Genomic DNA, 22,544 nt, shown 5'->3' with positions numbered 1-22,544 from the left:
TAATGTTTTATAGTCACAACAACTTGCATTTGCCATTGTACTGCATACTTTTAAGTCACTGTGGAACTAAATCCAAAGGATAGGTTGATTATGTTGAAAACTATAAAGGCATTTTATAGCTCAATTTGTGTCCTTATACCTAAATTCTCACCAGTATGTTATATTCAGACCCTTCCACCTGTTAAAACGTGAATATTTTTTTTAACCTGAGGGCTTTTTTTGGCCACTAAATTCCACTTTCTCATCTATGTGACAAGTTTTAAGTACTAGGAACCTAAAAATTTCCCAACAGCCTTCAAACGATGATGGATTGATGTATATATAATGCTTTCCTTCCCTCAATTCCAAATGGGATCACCCTCAGAATTGTTTCCCATAGATTTCCAATAGGACTAAACTTCAGTCACTGACAATAGTTCCTGGGATTAATAAATATGTCCTTATATTCTTTCTTCCCTTTTCTATCAACATTCCTCATTGTGCTACCAGTATTTGTTCACTTAGTACATGCACATCAACTGTATTTGAAAGGTCCTGTCATAGTTGGCCTCTGGAGGAACCCAAACTCTGTGTGTTTCTAAAATATACATACACATTGGATGTTAAGAAAAAAAATATGTCCTATAGCTCAAGACCACCAACATATCTCTTTATTAATTCAACAAATTGTGTTTATTCCTTTTTGCAATGAGGAAACTTATGCACAAAGGGGAACCATGGAGTCTATGAACAAGTAAGAACCTTAGTAGGTAGGATATTGGCTCTTGTTAGGTTATTTGAAGCAGGGATTAAGGGCTTTGCTTTAGATTGCTTGTTAATGGGTGGAGGTAACCCCACTATTGGGTATCTTATCTTGTCTAGAAGGAAGGAAAATTAGTGACGCTGAAGTTGTAATTGATAAAGAAGCAACTGTCACTCATATTAATGAAGACAGGGAAATGATTGCTATTTTGTGGTTTGGCCAATGCTGATGCTTTGGTCTGCATTCAGACATGATTATAGAAAAAGATCCTGCTGATGTCTTGATCTACCCTAGTAACAAAGTGGTCTTGTCCAATGAACTATGGAACTGTTTATCTTCCAAAGGAGAAGACCAAGGCTTAGCTGTGAATGCTAAGTCAAGTCCTGATGTCAGAGGCTGCTTTTGTCTTTTTATTATCTCTCATGTATTTTCAGTTACCAAACAGAGCTTTCCTCAAAATATGGTCCCAGAGATGGCATTAAGATGGCTTTTATGTGTTAATTATCTTTTGACTTAAATAATAATATTTCTACTAATTTTAATATTATTCAAATGTCCTGGTTTAGATCTGATTTCAATTATACATTTCTAAGTATCTTTAAATTAGCTACTATTGAAATATTTGGTTCTTGTATATGTATATAGATGTATACATAACTGGTCACAATACATACCCTTGTACAGAATACTTTTCAAACTATTCCTATGAAAGACCTGTATATTCCAATTGTAATCTTTCCTTCAAGTTTTCAATTACACTTAAATCTAAATGTATGGAAGTAATCAAAGTCAATACTAGATTTACTTTTATGAATCTCATCCTAACAGGGATATTATTTTTTTAAAAAATATATGATATAAAGGAATGCATTTTGGAAGTGAAAATTTTCTTTGTTTTTCAGAGAGCTAAAGAAGAGGCTCAGCAAAAGGAAATGAAAGTGAAACTCCTTACCGAAACCGTAAATAGTGTCATAGCTCAAGCTCCACCTACAGCACAAGAGGCCTTAAAAAAGGAACTTGACACTCTTACCACCAACTATCAGTGGCTGTGCACCAGGCTCAATGGGAAATGCAAGACTTTGGAAGTCAGTTACTTTTCTTGTCCTTATCAATTTTATATCAAGATGTGGCCATCTGTAAAGCAAACTGATTAACATGAGTTCTGTTATAAAACTACTTAGGCTTTGTTTAAGTCAGCTTTTCATCATTGTGACCAAAAGACCCGACAAGAGCAACATAGAGAAGGGAAAGTTTATTTGGAGCTCACAGTTTCAGAGGTCTCAGTTGACAGATGATCAACTCCATAGCTCAGGTTCTGAAGTGAAGCCCATCATGGTGGAAGGGCATGGCAGAGGAAAACTGCTCAGGACTTTGCAATCAGGAAGCAGGGAACTTCACTCATCGTGGACAAAATACAACCTGAAACATGCACCCCCAGTAACCCACCTCCTCCAGCCACTCCCTATATGCCTACATTTACTACCCAGTTAATTCCTATCCACAGATTAATGTAGTGATTAGGTTAAAGCTCTCACAACCTGATCATTTCCCTCTAAGAATTTTTGTGTTGTCTCACACATAAGTGTTTGGGAATCACTATGCAAACCATAACAGGTTTGAATTCCTCACTGAAGCACTTTCAAGTTCGATGACTTTGGGTCAGTTGTTTAACTTGCACAATACTGTTTCCACTTTGTTAAATAGAAAAATAATACCTACTTCACAGAGTAGTTGAGAAAATTAAATGAATTCGTACACTAGTGCTCAATAAACAGAAGCAAGTATTATTCTATTCTTTTTTTTACTATTATGAATATTAGGTAATAGAAATTCTTAAAATAAGTTATTTTTAGATTTTTAGAAAGTTTTTTTTTCATGTATTTGAATGTGTATAAACTTATTTAAGTATCTTAGTGGGAAAGCATTTTTTGGAGATGTGTATGTTATTTTAATTATCTATAATAATTGCTGGGCCCTGTAGAGTTCTTTACAAGACATGTTTCCTAACTAGCTCCTTGTTTGACATTTTACATTATATCTATTCATTATCACAAGCCCTGTTTTCTCTTTCCCATATGCCTTATTCTCTAGACTGTCTTTATCTGAATATAGAGATGAGTTCAACTACCTCAAATGATTACCCTGTAATTATATATAAAAAATAAACTACGGTGCTCCTTTATCAAATACTATGCTAAAGAGCGCAGAATTTACCTATTCCAAATGCCAATAATGACAGACACTGCATATAAATTGGACATGGTTTTAAGTCCTCTTCCACAACAGAGGGTTGTCTTTGTGAATATAGTTGAAAAATAATTCAGGTGCCTCATTATTATTATTAAGGGATATTATTCTTAGGTATTGTTATATGTTAAAGTGTTTGATATTCAAAGACAGATAAAATACAGACCAGTAGACCTTAAAATATTTAAAAATATAACTTTCACCTGAAGTGCCCTAGATACATTCAATATTATAACTTTCTAATGAAATCTTTGGCTTTCTCCATCATAAATTTCAACCTCTTCTTTGTCTACCAGCCCTTTTTTTTTCAAATCCAGTTTACTCCTCAGACACAGGACAAGAGCATTGTCTATGCCAGAACCTGTTATATTTGCTGAGGACATACACACATCTCTTTTATTAGTGGTATGTGAATGCTAGAAAAAATAAACAATGGGAAGGGAGGTAATGGCCACTGTAAAAATCTCAAAGTAAAAACTAATTCACTACAAAGCTACATAAGGGAGGAACTTCTTGTATCCAGGAAATTGTTTTCTGACAATAAGTAAAACACTTAAATATTATTATGTTCTTAATTCTTTACATCAGCATTATCTTTTATTTCCTTTTACTCATTTAAATAATAATCTTTTGTTCATTCAAAATTTATTTTAGGTACATTTTCAAAAGGGAACTTTTATTTTTATCTTAACAAAATTTTCAAAAAGTTTTATTAAATTTTCTATTTTATCTGAGGTGATGCTTCTATACTTTCTTATTTGTATTTTACTTAACTAGTTATTTAGCCCTTTATTTCTTGTCCACTGATTTTATACATATACTTTATCTTATCAACAACCTTATGTGTAATCATGTATACCTTAATCAGTAAAGTTTAGCAATAACAAATATAGGTCTACACACCTCTTCAACAAAAACATGGCATAAACATTATTATCATTTAATTTTGAATTTACTTCTCCCATCTTTTATAATATACATATATATAGATATATATACATATGTACATGTATACACACACACATATATGCTTAGAACTTCATTTACACCTTCTTATTCTTCCCAAATTAGTTAATGTTATTGCTGTTTCTATTGTAATTTTTATTTTATATAATAATAATTTAGATTTTCCAATCTTATTTTACTAGTTTCTGTGATTAATTTTGCCTTTCATCTTTTCATTTCTTCTGAATTCAGTTTCCTTCTTTCCTTCAATGTGAGTAGCAAATGCTCTTTTATTTTGCATGATTGAAAATGCCTTTGTTTTGCCCTTAGCATTGAATAATAGCCTACTTGAGTATATAATTATGTCAGGACAGTTATTTTTTGCAACACTTAAAATATTATTTCTTCATCTTTTGAAATTTCTTTTATTAAGAAGTCTGCTGTCAAATTATTGTTTCTTATAATTTTTTCTGGTACCATTTAAATTTCCCTTTGTTTTCCAAGCTCTGCAGTTTGTCTCTATTTCGTCTATGTGTACATTTGCATTCATTTGTATTTTGTCACTTGGTATGCTTATAAGAATAGAGAAATTATTTCTTTTTTATCAGTTCTTCATTATCTTTATGAAGATTTGTCTTTTTTCCAGTCACTCCATTCCTTCCTAAGGGAACCTTTATTTGATCTGTGAAGAATAGCCTCAACCTATATTCTAATTCTTGATTTCTCTTTACAATTTTGTGTATTCTTATTTCTGTGTGCCTGATTCTGTGTATTTTTTTTTTAAATCTTTCAGTTCTAAATTATTTTTTCAACTCCCTATAGCATAATTTATTTTATTCTTCAGTAGATAAATCTACTCATCTCTGTGTATACATTTATCTATATATCTATAAGTATATTTTCTCAAAGACCATATTTTTCATATTTCAAGATTTAATTTGAAAATCTGCCTGTTATTTTCAAGATATCTTGATTTTTGTAATAAATTGCATTTCTTCCTTTAAACATTTTTAAAATATATAATCTGATAAGTATTGACTTATTATTAAGCACAAAATTGTTTAAATTTTCCAGTAGCCAAACCAACCATATAGTACTCCACTTTCTGACTAGTAGTTGGCTTCTTAAATAATACTTGAGTGTGACTCTGTAACTTTGTATTCACTCTTAGTTATTGAAATTTACTCTAATTTAAATTTCTTATGCTGTATACAAGTCGGACACCAGTATAGTTTGATCTTACAGCTTTGCACATTTTTATAGAAGTGCAAGTAAGAAAAAGGGATCTGACAGTGCCCTCCTTTCACCCAGTTTCTGGATATTGATCTTTCAGTGTTGGAGTAAGGAAGAGTAAAGAGGCAGAAATACTGTGTTCATGCTGGGGTCCTGCCCTAATGGGGTCCAGGGGTCCTGAAGGATGAGTGGCGTCAGCGCAAAGAATGGGACAGATGTCATTCCATTGGAGCAATCTCCAGAGAAAGAGCTCTAATGCAGCTTTCTCTGGGTCATCTTTTACTGCAATTTTTTCTCATCATTATGGATTCAGAATAAGTCATTGATTATACAACTTCCAAATTTTGTCATGATGTGACATTTCCTTAACAATCACTAGGGGTATAGAAAAATGTGACATCAATTTACATTTTTCCATGATGTGACATTTACTTATGAATTATTATGTCTACAAAATCATTAAAAAATATGTCACTAATTTACATTTTTTCAGATTTTCCCAAGATGTACCATTTTTTCCCAAGATATACTATTTCCTTATTAACAGATGCCAAACTATGTAACCAGACTCTAAGTCTCCTACCCTATCATTAACCTTTAAATTTAAAGTACACCTGTATTTTATTTCTAATCTAAAATTTCCATCTAAAGAAGTCCCCTTAAATCTTATACTTAAAATATCCTGAAGTCTATAAACTATTCTTAAAGCATATTAGGAACTTATACAGCTAAAATTTAAGAATTCTAAACCCAAGAATCTAAATAAGATAATATTTCTAACATTATTCTAAAAGTATGTTTTATAAAGCTACTTTAATTAATTCCTACATTAATTCTCATAAAACTTTCTCAAACAGTTTCTTTGTTTCTTAGTCAAGGTACACTAGTTCTTATATTTTTGTAATTTCTCTCACTGAAAGGCAAGTTCTGCACATCAGTTCACTTACTGCCAATATTAACTATGCTCATCATAAGTCCCTATATGAAGTAAAAAAGGATTTATAGAAAAGAGGAGAATGTATCTTTATATGCCTTAACTTTCCTAAGTATATAACATAACTTTCCCTTAACCAAATAAAACTACATATGGTGGGCTTTATGCAATAAGCATAATGACTAGGCTTTCTAAAAGGCCAGAAATATGGGCTTTGGTTCTTAGTTGATATAATCAATGTGGTACCTAAAATTCTCATGACCTTTTGGAGAATGATTGTTGTCCATTATCAGTTTTGTCCTCAATGTGCTGAGATAGAAGAGCAGCCTTCTTATTTTGTCCTCGATATGCTGAGGGGTAGTAGAACAGCCTTCAAGGCATGAATTACCTGTTATGTCCTAGACATCTAAAATTTATTTATTTTTTTAAAGAGAGAGAGAGAGAATTTTAATATTTATTTTTTAGTTTTAGGCGGACACAACATCTTTGTTTATATGTGGTGCTGAGGATCGAACCCGGGCCGCACGCATGCCAGGAGAGCGCACTACTGCTTGAGCCACATCCCCAGCCCCGCCATCTAAAATTTAATTTGGTTTGGCATTAAACATACTCATGCCTCCTGTCAGAAACATAAGCATAAAAATGAAAAGTCCCAATTACATAAAAAAGGGTCTCATGGTTTCAGTTTCCCATCAGCACAGCTTTGCCAGCACTTATCCTTACAGTGACCTTGTCACAACAGTGGGAGGGGGAGCACCTTCACCATGTTCATGAATATTCTTTTCTTAAATGGTCACAATTGTTCTTTCCTTTTGTTAATGCTCACATACATCTGTGATCAGTCTCTTGTCCTCTTTCTATATATTATTACCACTCATCTCTTTTCTAGGACTCTGTGGAATCTGCTAGGGATCTGGGTTGGCTTTATTCATATGGACTTTGAACCCTAAAAGGGCTCTCTTAGGCACTCATGATTCATTGTAATATTTGACAAAAATTCCAGGCCAACTCTTTTCTATAACCTATACCACCTACCCTTTGAAGATTGCATGTCTTTTTCAAGAAAAAGACTCATGGATTTTATTATTTGTTCTAATGCAAATCTGTCCACTTCTACATTTTTTTTTGAGAGAGAGAGAGAGAGAGAGAGAGAGAGAATTTTAATATTTATTTTTTTTAGTTTTTGGCAGACACAACATCTTTGTATGTGGTACTGAGGATCGAACCCGGGCCGCACGCATGACAGGCGAGCGCGCTACGGCTTGAGCTACATCCCCAGCCCTTCACTTCTACATTTTTATATATAGTTTTATGTGAGTTGTGATATATCAGTATTTCTTTATTTGGGGGATACATACAAGTAGTTTACTCTTCTTATTTTTATTTCACACATAGCAGTAGGATTTATTTTGACATTATTATGAATGCATGGAGTATAGTTTGCTTCAATTACACTTATCCTTCCCCATTTCCCTCCGCCTGTTCTCTTTTTTTCTGATATTTCTATTTGTTTATATGTTTTAAAAATTAGTGTCTTGTTTATATACATGATGAAGTTTGCATCTTTTGGAACAATGATTTAGTGATCCCCTAAAGCCTTATTTACTCACCATGCCTCAACTAAAAACCTGTGGGCACTGGAAGAACCAATTTCCCATTCCTCCCAGAAATTGAAAAGCTTGAAAGTGTTTTCCTTTTATTCCTTTTTGGTCATACCAATATCATAAGAGGAAAATTAGTATCAATTACTCATACTTAAATATACCAACCCACTAGATGAGTCATTCTCCTTTAGATCCTGTAAAAGAAAAGGGATCTACATGAGTTTGAGTTGGTATAGCTTCATGGTTGAGCACTTGCCTAGCATGCAGAAGGCAATGGATTTGATCACCAGCAACACACACATGAATGTACACACAAATGAGTGTCACTAATTTCCATAAAAATATGTGAAAGAATTGCATAACTTTCCAGACTTTCCTCTTTTCACTCCTCTCGAACAGCTTCTCCTTCAGGCTCTATTTGGAACAGGGCTTATAAAAATGAGTTATTAATGTACTCCCCAAATAGAATGTAGGTAATGTATCCCTTTTATGCCTTAAGCATAAAAACTAGATGTCAAACTCAAGGAAATAAATCCTACTGGACATATATATGATCAGACTCAACATGTTTATAATAAAATTGTCTAAAATTGTTCTATTATCTCTGTATCATAAGATATAGAAATTATAATTCATTACAACTTATGACTTCCTCTAATGGCAATGAATTTTCTTATGTGTCCAATAATTTTTTTGTTTGGGAGCTCACTTATAATTTTTTCTACTAGAAATATCTTTTGTTTTCTACTGTTGAAAGTTTTTTTTTTATTAGTCCTTTTATTTATTTCTACCAGGATCCTAGAGTTTTTATCATCATGTGTGATACAAGTTTGAGTTTCATTTTCTAATGGGAGGATCCTTATTTTCCTACTGAGAATCTAAAGATTTATCAACCTCCTTGCTAATTTCTTACAGTGGGTAGGGGTTTTCTAGTTCTTGTATTCAAGATGGGTAGCATACTACTTTATTCTTTTCCATCTGTCTGGCATGCAGGTGACCATTGCCTCATTTCCTATCCCAAGTTAGTGTTAAATACCCCAGCTTCTATGGCATGTATCCTGTTTTGATAAGCCAGGATTATGTTAAGCTTGGTTTCCCACTATTTACACTTCTTTTCTCCTGACACTTGAGTTTTTCTGAAACAAGTTTTATAGATGAGCTTTGAATTTCAAAAGTTTCCTTTATATTTAACCCAGCATTTCAATATGACTGAAATAGGGTGTGAGGTTGTTACCACATCAGCTCCATGTACTATTTTGAAAGGAAATTTGCTTTTTAATTTCTACTTTCCTTAAAGGCCACTTAGAATTCTGTGATTTCAAAGTAATTTTAAGTTCCAAACTGTTAAGTTTAACAGTTATTCTAAGTGGCTTTTAGCTCCAAGTTTGGTTTGGGGACTATATTTTATTTTGTAAAGGTGACCTGTAAAGCTGGTACATTCAGCCTCTCCAGCTGTGTCCTTCAGATGCACTGAGGACAGAAGAGGCCATCCATCGTAATGGTTAAATCAGCAAGATAGTTCATTACCTCAGTCTGCACCAAAGTTAATAAGACACATTACCAATTGCATCCCCTTATCTTTAAAGTTCTAAGGTACCCTTGGGTATTTAAGGAGATATTTATATTTTCCCACTGGGATCTTTGCCCAGAAGGAAGACAGCCTGCAGTCCAGCAGTAGCTGGAAATGACCCAGATTTAAGATGTCTATCACCTTTTAAAGCAAAATACTTAATTATACTATTTGTGATTAAAGTATTTATAAAATACCAAGCACATAAGGAAAGGTGGGAGGCTTATAGGACCTCTTAGAATGATATTTGTCATCAGAATAAATAGAATATCCTCCATCATTTGTCAGAGCTAAGAACAAAGGAGAAATATGGGAAAACTGAGTTTTATTTTTTTTTCCTGAAATCAAAATTCCTTTCTAAGCTTGTATTTTGGTGGTCCCAGCCCACTGATAGCAAGTGGTGATTATTATACTACTATAAATACAGTAGTTATAGATTTACTCAAAATTTACAATCCAAAAGCTACTAGAAAATGACTGTTTTAATATTTAATATTTATTCTCTCTCAGCTGTCTGTCTTTTCCTCAGAAGATATAATCATAATCTAGAAATATGCCTGCATCATTCCTTTGCAATCTTGATATTGTTCTCTTTTGATTTTCTGATAATTATAAAATGGCAACCTCTGATATATAGGTTACTATGATTTGATACGTCCATCTATTTTGTTCTGTTCATTACCTCAGTGTGCTCCAAAGTTCTAAGGTACCCTTAGGTATTTAAGGAAATATGTAAGCTTATAACCCTTAATATCCTTTATCTTTTAATCAGAGATAGAATATCCTCCATCATTTGTTGGTATTTTTAATATTTTTATTTGTGCATTACAATAGTTGCAGTTGTTTTCTTTATGTTTGAGGCTGTGTTTTCAATTTCTTTATGAGGTATCTTCTGATGATTATAAGGTATTAATTTTTATGTAGTAAAATGTATATATCTCTTTTATTATACTCAGTTTTACAAAATGCTTTATTTAAAATGTCCTTCTATATCCCCCAAGTCAGAAAGATCCTTTTCTATATCTTTTAGAAATATGAATTTCTTCTCCTGATTAAGTGTGTATACAAGGCAGTTTTATAGTATCTATCAAAGGCCCATTTCACAGGAATTATACCTGTAAAATAGTAGTTGTATTTTGTGATAATATACCTCAAGGAAATAATAAAAAAATATGAAAAAGAAATGTATATTCATGAGCTATTCACTCTACATTTATAAAACTAAGCAAAACTAAAATAGTCAAACTATCCAATAAATATCTATTGTTATGGAAACAAAGATATAACCACTGAAATGAAGTCTTAGATTTTCATTAAAATCATGGCTTCCTGCTAAAATGAAACAATAAGATATAATAGTGAAATGAGAACTAGAGTTAACTCCGTATTTTAATTTTAAATATCAAATGATCAATAGACCATAAAGTTTAGAAGAGATCAAAACAATGATAATGATTGATGTTTGAGAAATTGGGGCTTTCATATTCATTTTTACATATTTTTTAATTTTTTTAATTCCCAGGGTTTAATGTTGGTGAATATAATATTTTAAAATGGAAATCTCTTGATCTTGAATTTATTCATGTGATAAAATGTTTCCTTAATGACTTATAATTACAGAGACTTCAGATGTTCAGAGTAACTACTTGTACTTTAAATTATTACTGCAAAGGGAAGGTGAAATATATAAAGTAAATGTTATACTTTGAGAAATTTCAATGATGGAATGACAGCTTCATGTTCACTTTCCTAGCAAATTATTTTATCTCTGATATGTGTTTCTTTCTTAGGAAGTTTGGGCATGTTGGCATGAGTTATTGTCATACTTGGAGAAGGCAAACAAGTGGCTAAATGAAGTAGAATCAAAACTTAAAACTACTGAAAATGTTCCTGGTGGAGCTGAGGAACTCTCTGAGGTGCTAGAAGTAAGTTGTAAAGTAATACATGATGATAATTTATATGCAGTATTGAAAGAGGATGATAATTTGTATGCAGTATTGCAAGAGGTCAGGTATCAAACAAGTAGAAGAATGTAGTTTCTATGTATCACTCAGTGATACTTTTTTATTGGTTGTTCAAAACATTACAAAGCTCATGACATATCATCTTTCATACATTTGATTCAAGTGAGTTATGAACTCCCATTTTTACCCCAAATACAAATTGCAGAATCACATCAGTTACACACTCACGTTTTTCCATAATGCCATATTAGTGACTGTTGTATTCTGCTGCCTTTCCTATCCCCTACTATCCCCCCTCCCCTCCCCTCCCATCTTCCCTCTCTACCTCATCTGCTGTTGTTCAATTCTCTCCCTTGTTCCCCGCCCTTTCCCCTCACAACCTCTTATATGTAATTTTGTGTAACATTGAGGGTATCCTACCATTTCCATATGCTTTCCCTTCTCTCTCCCTTTCTCTACCCCCACTCGTCTCTGTTTAATGTTAATCTTTTCCTCATGCTCTTCCTCCCTGTTCTGTTCTTAGTTGCTCTCTTTATATCAAAGAAGACATTTGGCATACTTTTGATATAGCCTTTTTCTCTAAGATCCTTCCAGGTCTCAAGGTTTACAAAAAAGGGTCTAAATTATTTTTACAAAGTACTCTTCCTTTGTGTTATAACACTGAATTCTATATAGACATTTTATCTGCTTAAGTCTACTACAGACCTCTAAAGACGTGAATGTACAATTATGCTTATTTGGAGTAGACCTAAACAGTATGACAGTATGAGACATAAATTCCACTTTGAAATCTACATGAATTGAATTGCAGCAACACTTTAAAATATTCAAATTTAATTTCTAGGAATTTTTACAGCTTAGAAAATATGTTTTCTGATAGTAAATGGACATGCATTGTTACTATGAATACCTTTAAAATGTTCAAAAATTTTAGTAAATCTTCAAGTTTTACTTTGGAAATTTGTATTAAGTGAATTTCAAAAGGTTTGCAAGGATAAAATTTGAGTTGTGTTAACTTCTAATATTTAACCATTCATGCTCTATGCATTTTACAATGCTTTTGGCTTATCATTTACATGTAATGAATATGTATTTTAGCATTTGTAATACCTATACTATTATATGAATAGTGTAGCCCCTGTGTAAGTCTACAAATTAGGCCTAAATTATCTGAGATGTGAACAAAGTGTGAAATACTTTTTTAGATAGACTAGAATTAGAATCTTAAATATCAGGGCAGATAATTTTATCCAATTTATTTTTTTTCCCCAAGAGAATTATAAGACCTGAATAAGTATCAAGAACCTTGAGGACAGTCACAAGTAGACTATAATTTTGACCCTGTCCTATTCTAAGATATTCATGGGGCAAACATTTCTTGTGAAATAACAATGTGATTTATCTTCCAGAAAAGATGAAACCAACTTAAGTGATGTACTAAAACTCTAGGGAATGTAAAGGAATGAATAATGAGAAAAGGTAGAAAACCTGAAGCAATACCAGAGAATATTTAGAAAAGGAAGTAGGGGAAAGGCTTATTATTACTATTTACAATTCTGTTTGCTAAAGTAGACTGACAGTGTTGCTGCTAATCATTCAGGAAGACATTTTTGAGTAGCACAGGCTAGACTACCAGTTGTCAAGAATACAAAAACAGTATGACTTTTGGGTAGGCATGGTGGTACATGCTTGTAATCCCAGTGGCTTGGGAGGCTGAGGCAGGAGGATCCTGAGTTCAAAGCCAGCCTCAGCAAAAGAGGTGCTAATCAACTCAATGAGACCCTGTCTCTAAATAAAATACTAAATAGGACTAGGAATATGGCTCAGTGATTGAGTGTCCCTGGGTTCAATCCCTGGACTCCCCCCCCACCAAAAATAAACTGTATGACTTCTAAATTTCCTTACACCTTAAGAATTCTATAATTGATTGCTTAATTTTGCTTTGTTTTTTGTAGTTCCCTTTTAAAATTAACCGCCTATGGATTTCATTAGGACATAAAAGAAGAAATGTGTCTATGAAAATAAATATCTGCAAAGTTAATGTGTGTTAGAAGTAGTAAAATGTTTAAATTACAAAGAAAATTACCGATAAAAACATTTTTTATACTAAAAATATGTCTTTTTAAGTGTTTTGGAAGTCATAGTTATATTTTTTACAAAATCATTCAGAAAGTCTCTATTATTTACATTTCCTTAAATTTATGAGGAAAATATGTTGAGATTTTTCAGAATTTGAGAAAAATATAGAAAATACAAATATGTATTAGAACATTTCAATTTTTTAGCATAAGCAAAAAAAAGAGCATTGAATGAATTGATGAAAATATGTCCATCCTTTATTTTATAAATATTTTTGACACCTAGTAAGACAATATTGAATCTATTGTTTTCTCATACACCTAAAGTTGGCACTGAGATTGTTTTTTCCCTGTAAATCTAGCCAGACAACTTTTTTGGTTTTAAATAGTATGTCAGTTTATTATTGGTGGGCAGCTGTAAATAACAGAAAATAAGGCAATGGCTAAAGCTCAAACATTTTTTTTCCTCACAAAAAGATTTACTAGAGGGAAGTTATACAGAGATGATAATGGTTCAACCATATAATGAGGCACCCAGGTACTCTTTCTTTTATGATCCCTTACTCAGCATGAGGAACCATATCATTTTTACCTGCTCCTCAGCAGGTGGCTACTCTACCTACAGGCTGTGTTTGTATGTATAAAAACATGTGAAAAGCAAAAGAATTTTTTTCTTCCTCTTTCTTCTCTCCTCCAATCCTGTCTTTTCTTTCCTTAAATAATACAGATTAAATCCAGCAGCAATCACTCTACCACTCGACCACAACCTCAAACATTCATTTTTTATTTTGAGAAATCTTGAACTTAAGTCTTCCAGCATCAACTTCCTAAGCAGTCATTTGCCATGGCTCCTGGCAGGGATTTCTTGAGATAATGTTCCTTTTTTCTTTTCCTTCCTTCCTTCCTTCCTCCCTCCCTTCCTTCCTTCCTTCCTTCCTTCCTTCCTTCCTTCCTTCCTTCCTTTCTTCCTTCCTTCCTTTTTAATTTGAGGAGAGGAATTCTATTCTTGAGCTTCTACCTACATATATTTTTAGAATGATGTCACTTGCATACCACTATGTATAAGAGAAGTTAAGAAAGTGAATATTTTATCTTTCCAGGATTTAGAGTAAAGGATATCTTAAAGAAGGTAAATCATTTTTAAGTGTTCGGTTCATAATGCTATCATAACCCCATAAAAAATCATCGATCAACACACTATTTTTTGAAGCAACAGTGTTCCTTCTTATTTGATTATCCCAATTAAAATTCACTTTAAAATGCTTTTGGCTTAATTATATATAAATCAGAAATGTTGAGCATTTTTTGTTAATTAAACGTATTTAGAAAGAGAAGAGAAATATTAATTATTGCAAATGTATTTCAGTCTCTTGAGAATTTGATGCAACATTCAGAGGATAACCCGAATCAGATTCGAATATTGGCACAGACCCTAACAGATGGTGGTGTCATGGATGAACTGATCAATGAGGAACTTGAGACTTTTAATTCTCGTTGGAGGGAACTACATGAAGAGGTATGAAGATAAGTGAAAAATGTCTTTAATCTTATTTTCATAAATGTATAGCAGATTTAGAAATCTCAGATAAAATGAGGAATAGTTTCAGTACTAGCTCAGCTCCCAGGTGTTTGAGCAGCACCAGAATCTGACTGAGTTCTTTACACATGTATATTGTAATTTATCTTCATTTATGTAGGATTTTTTAAACAGGAAACTGAGATATACCAAGAACAGTACCATGCTAAAGTCTACAAAGTAATGAATAATCCAGTATTGATACTAGTCTTGGGAATCAGGATCCGGTCCTCATTCACCCTGTGTTGAAGATTAAACACCCAAGAAACACCTAGGCAAGAGTAGAAGCAAGTTTCATTAAAGATAGAGACAGAGATAGACTTCTTTAGAGAGAAGGAGCCCCAGAGCTGGAATCCACAGGAGTGGGAGTGTCTTGCCTTTTTATAGATCTTAGATTTTCTCTCCACTCCACCATCTCTCTTTGTCCTGCCTATGTGAAGGTAGGAAAATAGCAATCCAGAGCATGTTCATTTGCAGCTCCTTACATTGGGAAGTATGAATCTCCCAGATCTTTGGAGGTGTGTTAGCATTGCAGGTGGGAAATAAAATCCTGAGGTTAGCTGTTAGCAAACTGTTTCCTTTCTTTGATAATCAGCTACCTGTCCTTTACCCCTGTCTCAGTATTCAAGTCAGATCCTATCTGAATCAGACTGATTTCCTTACCCAAGAATACCAATATGGATTGTTAGTCTTTATATGCTCCTCTCTCTCTTTTACACAAAACCCCATACACATTTGTTATACTCACATATAATCTCTTAATAATACATATGATTCCATTAGGACCCTGGATATTGTTTATTCCTCCCAAATAACACAACAACTTTTTTATATATAAGATAAATTTTCATATTTCTGAATTCACATACATATGCATAACTTTTCAAATCAAACTTAACATATTTCTCCTAATCAAATACTGTTTTCATACTCTTTCATAAATAAAAAATGGATTTTTAAAAATAACCTGTTTCATCATGATGTTTAGTTTCATATCCATTTACTGAGAGCATCTACTATATGTGAGATACTGTTCAACATTTTGGCTAATACATAAGAAAAAACTATCCAGCATAATTTATAGATTGATTGTTTAAGCCAAAATTCATTGATTTCCTATTGTGTGCAGGACATTATCAATACTATCCATATAGGGTGTGAAGGGGAAAATAGAGACTAAGTGGGGTGGTCACTAGGGAGACCTTCAGGAACCCTTTTGATATTTAAATGGAGAAGTTTTACATGTTTTAAACTAGAAGAAAAGTCCTGAATAGGACCTCTTCTCTCTCATATCCTGAAGATAATTCGCTAACAGTAAGGTAGATCTGTATAGGTATGGTAGGAGCAGCCTCCAGGTTTTAATCCTGCCACTGTATTCCAGTAAGTAGTTTATCCATATGAACATAAGGGATTGGACATTGGAAAGGATAAATTTGAAACAATTCATTTTTTCTTTCTTGTTATTCTGTTACTGAATGTGAGTCAAAGTAGATATTCCTAGGTGGTAACTAAATTGATGGTAATTTAAATTTGGAATTTGCTCTAGAGTTATAATATTCTTTTATTTATATTTGTATATTATTTTCAGCTAAGAAGTTATAGTTCAAGTTAAAAAAAATCAGAAATCCCATCATGAAACTGGCTTTGGCTAAGGTCCAACTTTAGGAATACCCCATTCCCTAATCAGATCTTGGCATAAGCCTTATTCATAAAATAATTTTATAACCATTTATAAACATAAACTACTTATGGCCTTGTATTTCAAAGGTCTTTGATATGAAACCAACATAAGTCCATGCTAAGCATCTATAATCTGAAATCCAAAATGTTCCAAATTCACAATTTTTTATTAGAGCTTTATGGTTATACATAGTAATTGGCTTCATACATAGTAATTGGCTTATTTTTTTGCTGATCCTTTTTGAAAAATTTGAACCTGACTTTATATGATGAGATGCAGGCACACTATATATGTATAAATTTACTTTCAAGTTATGTGTATAGAGTGTATATGAAATTAATAATTTTGTGTATGGAGAAATCCCCACAATATCTCATTAGGTGCAAATATTCTAAAATCCAAAGAAATCTAAAATTTAAAATATTTCTTTTCTCAAGCATTTTGGGTAAGGCATACTCAACTTGTGATAATTCAACTAAGGACACTTTGATAGAATAGCTGCTCTACCATAATACTGTACTGCATTGCTAAAGCATGAAATTTTGAATAAGAAAAACTTAGATAGGAATAATCCCTGGAATTAGTCAGGGTGCAGAAAGGGCACCAAAACTACATCATCAATTGAAAAGGAAAGATTTCCTAAAGAAGTATTAGCTGTTTACTGGGAATTAATTATTGTGTGTGTGTGTGTGTGTGTGTGTGTGTGTGTGTGTGTGTAACAGCTTTTTTTCATAATTCTTAAGAACAATGAAAGAGAACTCTAAAGAATGTCCAGGTATGAGTGCATAAGCACGTACACGCACGCACGCGTGCGCGCGCGCACACACACACACACACACACACAATGCCCTGGGAATAAGGGATAGTATTAAAGGAAGGAACTGAGTGGGAAAGGGAGGAGCTCTACCCAAGACTATATTCAAACCTCTTTGTTAAGCCTATTTCTGGGATCCATAAGATGGCAATAGAGTTTGCTGCCAAGAGCTAATTTGTAGTTAGGGTGCTCAAGTTACTATGAAGGGACTATTGGGGTTGGGTGCTGACAAAATTCACAGGAAAGTAGCTTGTAATGGATGTTATTGTTTTTTATTTTTATTTTTTGTTTTTTAATCAGACACAATACCTTTATTTTATTTATTTATTTTTATGTGATGCTGAACATTGAACCCACTGCCTCACACATGCTAGGCAAGCACTCTACCACTAAGCTACAACCTCAGTCTTCTTACTTACTGGTTTTTTTTTTTTTTTTTTTTGAGAAGCTCGTTGTTTTACACATTAAACTCCTTAGGAAACTACCTATAGTGGTTGCTTCTGAACTTGGGAGACCAGATGGGACTCCAGGAAGCTCCCTATGGATTTGCTACCCATGTTGAATTCACCACTGGAGCACCCATACAATATGCCAGATTCTACCTTTTCCACAGGCTAACCAGAGTCACAGGTATGAAATATAAAAGCACATTGGAACATAAGAAAGTTAACCTCCTCCATTGTCACTCCAATGTTTTCTACTGAGAAAGCTTAACAACATGCCAACTGGCTAAGGGAGAAATATTTCAGTATCAAAAACAGGACAATATTGGCCTGGGGCTATGGCTCAGCAGTAGTGCACTTGCCTGGCATATGTGAGGCACTGGGTATGCTTCTCAGCACCGCATATAAATAAAAAAAAGTCTATCAACAACTAAAAATATTTTTTTTAAAACAGGACAGTATTGAAAGACAATTCATTTATAACTGACACATCCCCCTATAATTTATTTCCTATGTGTCCTTGGGTAGTAGTTCAAGGTTTCCACATCCTCATCTGTAATAATATATCCTGTTACTTGGGATTCTTGTGAGAAAAAATATAAAATACTACATTCAAAGTGCTTAGTATTATTCTAGGAACATAGTTAACAGTCAATAATGATTAGAACTTTTATTTTGACTAGGTCATATTCTAGAGTACCTATTCTCTAGAAATGTGGGTATATACATAACTATGTATATATACCATTAAGAGCAAGAATAGGCAAAGAATTATATAAATTCTAATATGAAATATAATTAAATTGAATATATTTCCATTAACTAAATGTTTCCAGAACAGGATCAAGCATAATTTATTTCTTAAGGAGGCAGGAAGTTATTGTGAAAATGTTGAAGGCATAAGCACAGACTCAGAAAGTTAGTGTTTTTCTTTTTTTAAACTATTAAGCTTTTGCTGGGATTCATGGTACATGCCTGTAATCCTAGTTTCTCAGGAGCCTGAGACTGGAGGATCAGAATTTCAAGGCCAGTCTCAGCACCTTAGTGAGACTCTGTCTCAAAATAAAAAATAAAAATTAAAAGAGCTAGAGATATAGCATAGTGTTAAATTGCCACTGGGTTCAGTATCTGGTATCCCCCCCCAAAAAAAATTAAAAAATGAAGGGTTTTTTTTTAGTGATAAAAAAGAAAAGGAAAGCAAAAAGAAAATGCATCAGATAGGGAAAAAAAGAATTTATCATTCTCTAAATCTTAAAATTGGAAGGAGTTCTCTAGCTCTACTTCAGTGATCACTTAAGCAGAATGCAATAACAGCAATAAATAAAACCTGAATGAATAGAATTGAAACTGTCTTGGCTATGCTTATATAGATATTTGATCAATACTAATATGAGAGTTATTTGGCAATAAAAATAACTTTTGAGATTAGAGTGGATTAGGATGGGCTCTAAATCACATGACTGGAATTCTTAGAGGGCCAGGTAAAGACAGAGGCACACAAAGGGAAGAGGGCATGTGAAGACAGTGGCAGAAACTGGAGTGATGCAGCTACAAGTCAAGGACTGCCAAGGACTGTTGGGAGCCAACAGTGCCAAGGAAGAAGTAGGGAAGGATCCTTCCCTAGGTTTAGAGGGAATGTAAGTCCATTCAGTTTTGACACCTTGATCTTGGATTTCTAGATTTCAGGACTGACAGAATGGTTTCTGCTATGTTGAGCCAAGCCCTTGGGGTACTTTGTTAAGAAAGTTCTTGAAAACTAGCATGAATTTTCTTTTTAGGGGTGATGAGAATGTTCTAGGGTGGATGGTTGCATAATTCAGTGGATATTATAAAAATTACTACATTATATACTTTAAGTTGGTGAATTTTATGGTATATGAATTATAGCTCAATAAAGCTATTATTAAGAAATATTTAAAGTTATTTAAAATGCCAACCTTGAGTGACCCCAACATGGAGAGCTTCTATTTTCAGTCTATCATTGAAGGTGAGAGGAAATTGAGAGGTAAATATTAGATATTAGTCAAATAGGACTGGCTGCTAGGTCTGTTGCTGATTTGTTATAGGGACTTGAAACCTTTTAGACAGAACTACATCTGCAAAGACCTTATTCTAAAGTCACATTCTGAAGTTCCAGGTGGACCTGAAATTTATGGTGGATGCTATTCAGTCTAGTACAATACCTATTAGCACTCAGTCCTCATTTTCTCTCAACCCTCCTCCACTCCTATGGCAACCAATAATCTATTTTCTGCCTATGGATTTGCCTGTTCTGAACATTACATGTAAATGGAACAATATGTAGTCTTTTCTGACTAGCTTCTTTCACTTAGCACAAGGTTTTCATGATTCATCATGTTGTAGCATAAATCAGTACTTTATTCTCCTTTTTAGGAAATAAAATATTTAGTTGTATGGATAAAAAAATAACTTTTGATGCTTTAGGTCTGTGATTAAAACCATATCACGTTAAAGATCATATCCTTCTCAAATTCTATAGGGCTAGAATTTTGCAAGATACGATATTGAGTCAGAGTTAAGATGATGGGTACAAAGAGCTCTTTCTTATGTATAAGGTGTAAAGCACTTTAATCAATTATAGACTACTTATGTAATAGAGAAACACATAATAATTCATCACCTAAATCAATCCTTTGGATATTCCCACTGATTATCTAGAGACAGTGACGGGTGTTTTGATGCAATAGACTTGGAACTTTGGGATACATATTCTGAAAGACTAGAAAAACAGAATGATTACACTAAACAGAGTTTTTAAATAAAAAAATTCCCCCAAATCCACATTATGCATTAATACATTGTAGTCAAGAATTCTGGGGGTTGGGGTTGTGGCTCAGTGGTATAGCACTTGCCTAGCATGTGTGAAGCACTGGGTTCAATTCTTAGCACCGCATATAAATAAATAAATAAAGGTATATTAACAACTAATAACAATATTTTTAAAATTCTGAATTTGTTTTAAGCCATTATTTATGTGATTTTTTTATCTGAAGAAAAACAGTTTTCCCATTAATAAAGTAAGTGCTTTTTCATTTGAAGATGAGCCTTAACCCATTTTCTTCTCAATTAAATGCCTATGTCAGAGGTTTGTGGTTTGTTTTTTTATTGCCTACCCATGTTTCTTATAGCTACAATTATGCAGAGTTAAGGTGATATTTAGTTGCCTGTTAAATCAATCAAACAGCCAGAATTTTTATTGCCTATGAATATTTAAAAGGGACAGGCTAGATTCCATTCCTAATTTCAGAGTGTGAGTTTGCATTCAGATAAGTAATAAATTATTTCTGTCACTCTAAAAGGCATCTTTCACTCTTCATAATCATCTGGCACTATATTTTCTACTCAGAGCAATGATTTGAAGGATGGTTAGCAAACCAGGAAGCAGCTCCAAAAGTCATACCAATTCATATCATTTTTATGACTACTATAATAGCTTTATTCTCCACCATAATAGTAACCAAGTCACAGAAGATCTTTTAGTAATATAACAAAATCTATAATAATAGTAATAATACTCTAATGGTTACAAAGACCCAGGTACTGTTCAGACACATGTGTTCTCATTTTCTTGTTTAGTTTTCACAGTATCCCTATGATACGGAATATTTTTTCTACAAGTAGTTTTAGTTTTTATAAATTTTTTATTATACATGACAATAAACTATACTATGGCGTAATTGTAAAACCATGGAATATAATTTGTTCTTATTCAGTCCCCAGTACTTCCCTTTTTCCTCGCCTCTTTCTATTCTGTTCCCTTCCCTCTAGTCTATTAATCTTCCTGCTTGTTACTCATAGTTTTTTTTTTTTTTTTTAGTTAGTGTCTTGTGGTTGTACATGATGGTGAGATTTCCTGTGATATTTTCATACATGTACATATGAAATTTAGGTCAGATTTATTCCAATGACTTTTCCTATCCCAATCCCCCTCCCTTCATTTTATCCTCCTTTGTCTTCGCTGATCTTCTATTCTTTTTTTTTTTTAAACCCTCCCCTTATTTTGGATTAGCTTCTGCATATCAGAGAAAACATTCAAACTTTGATTTTTTTGGAATGACTTATATCACTTAACATGGTATGGAGTCTTTTACACCCCCTAGTCTATACAAATGAAAAGGGATTAACAGTAATAAGGTTAGGAAAAGGCTTGCAAGCATTTAGATCCAGTTCTCTTGGTAGTTGGAGTCTAGACACATAACCATTTCAGGATACTACTTCAAATCTCTGGGATCCTTTGTATTCTAAAAAAAGCTGCCTATTGAGAAACAAATACAGTAGATATTTGGTATCTGCGGATTTTGTGTCTGCTGATTCAAACACCTGCTAAACAAAAATATTCCAGGTAAAACTATATTCCAAGTAAATGTATACAGATCATTTTTCTTCTTGATATTATTCCCCAATGATACACTATACCACCTATTTTCATAAAATTTATATTATATTAGATATTATTAGTAACTTTGAGATGATTTGAAGTATAAGAAATGAAGTATGTTATATGCAAATACTGTTCCATTTTATATAAGGCTGCAGATTTGGGGTGATCCTGTAACCAATTTTCTGCAGCAGCTGAGGAATAACTATATTGCAGCCAAACAATTTTCTTATTTTATTAAAGAGAGAGAGAGGAGAGAGAGAGAGAGAGAGAGAGAGAGAGAGAGAGAGAGAGAGAGAGAGAGACTTTTAATA

General features: G+C 33.1%; 1 protein-coding gene across 7 annotated transcripts in view; it reads left to right on the top strand.

Annotated features, from left to right (window-relative positions):
• Positions 1-22,544, top strand: part of Dmd (dystrophin) — a 2,062,171-nt gene that overhangs the window by 718,970 nt on the left and 1,320,657 nt on the right. For all 7 annotated transcript variants that reach the window (XM_071606751.1, XM_071606753.1, XM_071606749.1 and 4 more), the window contains 3 exons: positions 1,645-1,827; positions 11,066-11,200; positions 14,684-14,833. In XM_071606751.1, the coding sequence (XP_071462852.1) occupies positions 1,645-1,827; positions 11,066-11,200; positions 14,684-14,833 (468 nt within the window). The remainder of the gene's footprint in view (positions 1-1,644; positions 1,828-11,065; positions 11,201-14,683; positions 14,834-22,544) is intronic.

This window comes from Marmota flaviventris, chromosome X (genome assembly GCF_047511675.1).
Source record: "Marmota flaviventris isolate mMarFla1 chromosome X, mMarFla1.hap1, whole genome shotgun sequence".
Classification (NCBI taxonomy): domain Eukaryota; kingdom Metazoa; phylum Chordata; class Mammalia; order Rodentia; family Sciuridae; genus Marmota; species Marmota flaviventris.
Note: the sequence above shows the minus strand (reverse complement) of the source record. Positions and strands in the feature narration are given on the sequence as shown.